At 42.0% G+C, this 8,428-nt stretch overlaps 1 protein-coding gene across 7 annotated transcripts in view; it reads right to left on the bottom strand.

The window, feature by feature from the left end:
- Nucleotides 1-8,428, bottom strand: part of FOXP1 (forkhead box P1) — a gene marked incomplete at its 5' end in the record, with an annotated part of 227,711 nt that overhangs the window by 46,090 nt on the left and 173,193 nt on the right. For all 7 annotated transcript variants that reach the window (XM_079713295.1, XM_079713294.1, XM_079713297.1 and 4 more), the window contains one exon: nt 8,232-8,336. In XM_079713295.1, coding sequence (XP_079569421.1) covers nt 8,232-8,336 — 105 coding nt within the window. The remainder of the gene's footprint in view (nt 1-8,231; nt 8,337-8,428) is intronic.

Below are 8,428 nucleotides of genomic sequence, written 5' to 3'. Positions count from 1 at the left end.
AACCTTCCAAAAATAATGCAAGAAAACCCAAAGCAGAAAAGAAAAAGGAGAGCGCTTCCTTTCTGTGTGTGAGAGACGAGACTATTTCAACAGCTGATTCCACCCTCAAAGAATACAGCGCACATAAAATAAATACAGGTCACCAAAATTAACAAATCATCATAACTGTCTAATACATCCTGGGCTGGCTGCGGAAAAACAAGATCATTCTGGATTTATATCTGTAAGTATGGGATTTCCTGGACAGTTAATATCCACAAACAATCAAGCACAGGAGGAACACGGGGAAAAAGGCAGCATTATTTCAAATTTGAGCTGAGAGTCGTGATTTGTAAAGGGCTCAACAGGAACTGGAGTTGAAATTTGAAGCAAGGAAATTCTTCGACGAGGCACTGATGGACATTTCTCTGTTTCTCTTGGCTCGGTCCAGGTTTTTAGGTCGCTGGGTTTCGAATGGGAGGCCAAATGAGAATCTCGCCAGCACTGAAACTCTGAAGATGACAATGAGCTTAATCCCCCAGTTTAAGTAAAATAATAATAATAATTTAAAAAATCGAATGATACTTCACTCAAGAGTCAGAGCTTTTTATGAGACCTGTTGCCAATATTAGTATCTTGGAATGATCTCATCTTTCATCCTGGCTAAATTCCAACACACAATTTCATTAACCCAGGTACTGCAAGTGATAAAACTCATTTTTCCCTAAAGAGACAGCTAAAAAGTACCAGTTATACATTTATGAAGTACCAGCAATCAAAATTATGGATTTTCTAAAAGGTTTTTAACTACTTTTATTGAAAGGAAAATCGCTGTCTCAGACTTTTGTGACACTACTGCTAATAATAAATTTTACCATTTAGACATGGCCGTAATATGGTAGACACTGTCAATAAAAGTGTGGAGCAAAGACAATCCCCCTGTCTTTTCAGCGATGCCTTCTAATTACATGCCGGAAGTGATCACGTGAAACACCTAGGCTAGTAATGGCTCTTAAAATATAAGAACACACAGCACTGTCTCTGCAGTGGTACAATGCGCTGCGTACACAGACAGTGACGTGCAGGACTGCGTGAGGAGACAGTCAAAAATTTGTCTAATGCCTTCAAAGCCTACGAGGAAAAATTAAATTTCATTTGCATTTCTGACTAAAATCTGTTTGCTGCAAGAAACAATGCGTTCCGATGTTATTTGCTGCTTTTGGAGCAAGGCGATGGCACTGGGCCTGTTATCTCTGGCAAACTTGTCTCAACTTTTCTATCGAACATTCTACAGATCACTAGAGGGCACTGTGGTATTTAGGCCACCCTGACCTCTGAGTACTTGGAAAGGTCTTGAACTCCTGAACAGTGTCAGAAAGGTGAAAGGAGAGACATTTCAAGGGGGAAAACGATGTTCTTTTGGTACCACCTGATCTTCCTCGGTCAAACAACTCAAAAAGGCACGGTAAGTGGGAAAGTCAAATCCAGAAACATATTAAACTCATTGTGGACAACTCCAAGACTTGTCACCTGGGCTCTGATGGGGGAAAATTTCCTCCCCCAGTTCCGGTGATTGAGATGGGGAGGCTACAATCACATTTGCATATGTCCACCTTCTAGAAGATCAGTCCCCCTCCATGTGCTCTCCCGCACTCCCCAGAGGTAATTTCATTGCAGAACATCCAGGTGTGCAAACCCAGAGCCACGAATGGGTTTGGAACAATTTATGATATCCGGCCTCCTTCGACGTGTATTAGCATATACCTGGTTTCTTTAACGTACACTTTGTTTTTCCAAAACCACAAACATTGGTGCTGGAATTTCATGTGGAAGTGCTTAAGGGGCTGAAAGTTAACACCTTTGTGATCCTTGCAGCCTCGCGGTGGCTGTGAAAACAAAAGCCTCTTTGTGGAGGCTTTCTTGAAATGTTTTCTTAACATGTTCCAAGTAGTTTTAGGCCGGGAACTAAAGTAAACAAGATGTTACCATGATAAAAACACTTGTGAAAACATTACAGAGCAGCACTTAGGAGTTTCTTGCACATAAAACTCTTCACAGTTTTCAGAAGTGAAATTCAGAGAAAAAAAAAAATTTTTTTTAAGTGAATTTAGTGACGAAATAAATGTTCTCTGCTGTCTCCAGCCCTCGACCTTTTTGAAAGGGTCGAAGTTCCACCACTGCGCATTTCCTCGTGACATTATCCTCCCTGTCTTCTATGACAGCACATATAAAATTTGTTTTGGCTTTAAAAAGTAATGTACATCTGACTAACATGCAAAGGAATTTGGGTTTTGATTGTCTGGCATGGGGCTTCTCTCCATGAGCAATAACCAGAAGATAAAAACAGAAACAGACAGACAAAAAAAAAGAAAACACCCCAATTTCTTTCAAACGGCTATCAAGCAAGGGCCCAAATTATACTTTTGTTAGATGTTCTGCAAGTGACTGTCGAAAAGAAAAACTAGGGGAAATGGACATATTTTTCCCAAACACACATGAGGAACTGGTATTTGTGAAACTATGGGGTCTGTGTCTGATTTTACATTCTAAGTCAGAAACAGGAAAATGTGGTCATGATTTAGCTTTCAGATCCACTCGCCACCTTGCCAAAGAATGGTATGGGCCCTTTTTCAAAAAGCAAAGGGGAAGAATTACAGATCCCTGTTTTTATTGGTGAGGACCGTGTCTTCAACCTGGTTAAAAAAGAAAAAAACCTGATCTAAGTGGGGAGAGGACAGGAGGACACCCTGAGCTTCACCTATCTGGATGGTACTGGGCTTCTTTCTGCTTGGCTGTTATCGGAGGATTCCGAGCAATGCAGGGCTGGCGGGCTGCATTAGAGTTAGCCTGAGTACCTGCTGGCGTCAGTTTCCTCCAACAAACACCACTGTCACATGATCATTTAACGGCACATAGATTAGAAAAAAAAATAATCAGCGCTAAAACTGCAACTTGTTTGGAGAAGAAACAGGGAAATAAATGCACACAATAGACTGGGTACCTGCTGGTTGTGATAAAGCGCCCCTCTGTTGGCTGGGAGGGAAAGACAACAGGATGGTTATTTGTACAGTATTTATCTTTGAAATCAAGGGCCCTGTGGTATCCCCTCACCTTGGGAACGAACACTGCAGAATGATCACAGAAGAGTGTCAAATCTCTGGTTTTGATTGACCAACAGTTATGATACTTCTTCCCTCAGGAGGAAAAAAAAAAAAAGAGGCCACATTTTGAGACCTGTGAGTCCCCCCTCCCTTCTTTTCACCTCTCTCGCTGTCAACAGTGGCATTTTATTGTCACATGGGATTTTCATCCTGAACAACTGATCTTGGCCTCTCTAAAAGTTACAGCTTCCTAGCCTGAGCAACAGAAGACTGGAAAACAGTTACCAAGCCAAGTCACTCTGTTCTTTCATACTGAACCCTGAAAACCAGGTGGAAGAACACAAACCCACGTAAGTAAAAAAACTGCAATTAGTTGCATGAAGTAGCAGGGCAAGGCAGGCATGGATATTCTCCCCCAGTATGAATAAAAATGAGGGCTCTGTGAATCCACACTAAAATAACCCAGGAGAGCGATGATGCCCAGAGAATGCAAGAATGTGGCTCAGCTAAAAACATAGTGACACCAAAAACTGTACCCTAGGTCAGAGGTCAGCAAACTGGTCCAAGGGACACAGCCACACCCAGTCCTTACAGAGGGTCCTATGGCTGCTTCTGTGCTACGATGACAGAGCTGAGTGCTTGTCTCAGAGACTGAATGGCCTGCAAAAGCCCATCGTATTTACTATCTGATCCTTTATGGAAAAAGTTTGCCACCCTTGCCCTAAGATCACATTCGACTGTGTAGGACTTCTTACCAGAAATTTCTGGTTAAAAATTATATTAAAAGAATGGTCTCTTCTGACATATCAAAGCTCTGCATAGTCACCACCTCTTCCCTAGTTACGAGGTCAGCCATGTTTGGATAGTTTCGATTATTTCTCTTTTAAAAATACACATAAGGCAGGCTTCCCTGGTGGTGCGGTGGTTAAGAATCCACCTGCCAATGCAGGGGACACGGGTTCGATCCCTGACCCGGGAAGATCCCACGGAGCAACTAAGCCCATGCGCCACAACTACTGAGGCTGAGCTCTAGAGCCCGTGAGCCACAACTACTGAGCCTGCGTGCCACAACTACTGAAGCCCGCGCGCCTAGAGCCCGTGTGCCACAACTACTGAGCCCGAGTGCCACAACTACTGAAGCCCGCGTGCCTAGAGCCCCTGCTCCGCAACAAGAGAAGCCACGACAATGAGAAGCCCATGCCCCGCAACGAGAAGAGCAGCCCCCACTCACTGCAACTAGAGAAAGCCCCCGCACAGCAACGAAGCCCCAACACAGCCAAAAAAAATAAAATTAATTAATTAATTAATTAATTTAAAAAAATACACTTAAGTAGACGAGAAAAGAAGGACTTATATTTTTCGAGAGTGCCTGCTATGGGCCAGGCACTTGACACGAGGTACCTTTTTCATTCTCACAACCCCAAGAGGTAGTTATTACTATCGTCCCAAAACACACGTGCTGACACTGAGCTCAAAGTATGCACTCCTAGCAAGTAGCTTCACTACCCATTCTGCCTTTCTTCTAAGCTTCCTTTATACCTACTGCCTTAGGCAGAGAGCACACAGTTAATAAAATGAGCTGCTTCTAACCAGGCGGTATTATAGAACAGTTAAGAGCAAGTCCTATGAAGCCATACTGTCTGGGTTTGGATCTTGACTCCACCTCTTATTAGCTGTGTGACCTTGGGAAAACTGCTTAACCTTGCTGTGCCTTAGTTTCCTTAACCATAGGTCAAGAGTAATACTACAGTAATTCCACTATAAGGTGGCTGTACTAAACGAGTTATATACATAAAGTACTTGGAATTGTGCCTGCTGCACAGTTCAGGGCTCTACCAGGGGAGTGTAAAATCAGGGGATTTAGAAGAATCAGGGATTTTTAGGTGAGAAAAACAAGAAACCTATGAAGCAACACCTAAATCAAAGGCAGAGCAATACTACATTTGCTGAGTAAGACTGCCTTGAGAATCTAAGCACCACTGGTATCAATTTGCTAAAACCATAAGAGAAAACCTCTAAAGTGGGATAATGGCCCACTCTTGGGCCCAGGAAAGAGGTGCTTTCAGCGTCTACAAATCTGGCAGTTTGAGAAGAAATGTTTGAAACATCACTTCCCGATAATAATGACTCCACTATGATGTCATTCAAAGAGGCCATCTGGCTTTTGTTTGAACCACAAGAAGTATGGCAGCTCTCTCAGTCCAGCTCAATGGAAAGCAAAGTTGGTTTCACTAAAGCCAATGTGAGTACCCTTTAGACAGAGCACACACGTGGGAGATGCGAGTTCACAAGAAGACTAACTTACTTTCCACTACTCTAGGCGAGATCTTGAAACCTGGAGACAACTCTGAATTTCCCACAGCTGAAATCATGCTGTAGGAGAAACTCAAAATCCTGAAGTTGTCACAGACTGCAGATCAACGGATAAACTCAGGAAAGCACCAAGAGAACTCTGAGTTGTAGAGGTTTTTTTTTCTTATTCAGCATTTACTTTCCCCTTGGCTGGTGTGCAAGACTCATTTTTTACTTTTGTGAACCAAGTCTCTCATCCCCAGCCCCTACGTGGCTCCTGTGGGGTGAACTTCTTCTGCTGCTCCGAAGGTGGGCATGTGACTTAAGCCTGGCTGCCTCACTGTGATTGCTTCAAAACTAGAACACATGACTCAATGTGGGCCAATGACAGTCTGCTGAGGACATTTTCCTGGAACTACTGGAAGAGATACACTCTGGGATTGATAAACCTATGGCAGGTAAATCTGTCTTCTTCAGTTCCACTGGGCAGGAGCCTGAGAATGAAGGCAACAAAGAAGAAAACAGAGCTAAGGGACAATGAACCGATACTCCAATAACCTTGTTCCAGCATCAGGGTCCAGTCATGCTTGAAGCCAGCGGTACCACCAGACCTCCTAGTTATAGGAGCCAATTACCATCCCCCGCTTTTTCTGGCTTAAGCCAATTAAAGTTGGATTTCTATAGCTTGCAAACAGAAGTCTTCTGGCCAAATATATGTCAATAAATAAGTACTACGAAATAAACAAGCAACAGTTGCAGGATCATAGTGAGCATTCCAATTCCACTGAGCAAAAGTGCCATGTCATGTGCAAAACCACAATAAATAATAGAGACATGAATAAAAGTGGAAACTAAATAGGTGGTTTCCTACACAAGAGCCAGACTCCTAATATCCTTAGAAGAGAAAAGGGCTTTTTAAAAGGAATCAAGCTAGGTTCTAATTCTGATGATCTTCAGATTCTTTTCTTTAGAAATCGATGTAGTCTGGAAGTGTGCTGTCTTTTTGTGGAGGTATATTTGTCCCCCCCATACATATACATACACACACACACACACACACACACACACACACACACACACCCCTAATGCCAGCTCGCGTAATAAATGGAACTAAGCTTTGAGGATTAGAGTGGAAATACTTTGCCTATTAACAAACATTTATGAGTGACCAATCGGAAAAATGCCTTTTTCCCTCATGACTCTAAAACTGATACATGTCACCAAAAACGTTGACAGCAATTTTATAGTTCTGGAGACTTTATAAAATAAATCATATTTACAGATGTCTTCTAGCCATTCTATAGAGGAGTGAAATGAGCACTGAGATATTTATCAAAGGTAGCACTGGGGCGGAAGGTGAGATCAGAATTTAAACGTGGTTTCTGCCAAGATCTTTTTGTCTCATTATCTAAAAACAATTAGTCAAGTGATCAGGAAGCAACAAAACAAAGATTCTACAATGAGGGATTTATGAGAGAACAAAGCCCAATAGCACTAACTAGAATCATCATAATTGTAATGGACTGTTGCTTAATTTAAGATAAAGTATCACTGCTCTTGAGTATTAATATTTAGGAACAATGTAAAATATATCTTTTTAAAAAATTTTACGTACTTCCGTTTTTAAGGACCACATAATGCTCCTGAAGTAAAATATTACAGTGGGGAAGCTCTACAATGGATTCACAGACTCCCATTCATTAATCAAAAAAATGATATTCACCAAAAGCGCTTGCAGGTAGCACGAGATATATCTCTAAGGGTGGCTTTATTAAAATATTTGTACCCAGGTCCATAAAGAAAGATACAGAGATTGTTCTAATAATAGAAAGACCGCACAAAACCAGAGACCTGCATGTTAAATCAGCCCGCCTCTATTTCCTGGGGCTTGAATGAGACAGAAAAGCCAGAGGCAAAGACTCCCCACTGCCCCCAGTCCCGACACCCACTTTGCAAACCGTCACGCACCTATATATACAGGAGTTTTACAAGTGCACGTTTGCTTGTTGCGTGATAGATAAATATATTAAATATAATGTAGTATTATATTCACTCCATACATCAATGATTCACTGATACTATGAATATATTTATGTGATGTCAATAATGCAGGGTGGTTTCGTCTCGATATTTTTAAAGGAACCGTAGATGAGGGAAACGTTAACACCTCGTGCAGAAGCGTTTCACTTCGGCTAGGAGAGGACGAACGTACCATTGACTTACAGGGATGCTTTATCAGTGGTACAGATTCAAATGGGATAACCCAAGTTTTAGTCACACTTTAACTGTAGGAATTAAACTTACTCTCGCCTCCCTGTAAGGACAAGAATCTGAACAGAAGTCAACACCAATGCAGAAAGATAAGAATCAGATAGGTAGCTTTTCCTGGGCATCCGTTTCTTACGTTTATCAAGTCATTTGTGAAGAACCAAAGAAGAGGCCCAATCACCAAGCTATTAGTGGCCAGGAGCTGACACCAATTTTATAAAGCTAGAGCTAGGGCGTATGTCATTGATTTAATATGTAGGGATGTGAATAAAAGCGAAAACTGAATTAGTGCACGTTTAATATTGGGAGAATTTTTACTTAATCACTGCCATTCTGAGAAAATAAGTAAACACAGGATCTTACTGAGAGGATCAAAAATGCCCTTGGATGTAAATCCTTCCCCCTTTACAAGGCAGCCCTCAATAGACTTTGTAACTATTCCTGTGACACTGCTACACGTGGTGATTTAGAGTCTACCCTCAGAATGGTGGTGTGAAACTCTCCATCAAAAAGGCACTTCATGAGGAAAAGTACGAAGAGTGGGAGGTGACGGCTACGTAAGAGAAGAAAGCAATATCAAATCATTCTTACTTTAGAAATGATTGGAAATCTTCACACACTGCTTCACAGCCAGGCCACTTGCATACGCCATGTCCATACAGAGGATGGCTATGGGGATGCTCCTCATGGGACAAACTGAAAGAAAACACACAGAGGACAAGAGAATAAATTGGCTGCACAGAACCATCCCACCAGACATACAAGGTAAGAGGAGGCAGCCCACGTGG

Source organism: Hyperoodon ampullatus (genome assembly GCF_949752795.1).
Source record: "Hyperoodon ampullatus genome assembly, chromosome: 10".
Taxonomy (NCBI): Eukaryota; Metazoa; Chordata; class Mammalia; order Artiodactyla; family Ziphiidae; genus Hyperoodon; species Hyperoodon ampullatus.
Note: the sequence above shows the minus strand (reverse complement) of the source record. Positions and strands in the feature narration are given on the sequence as shown.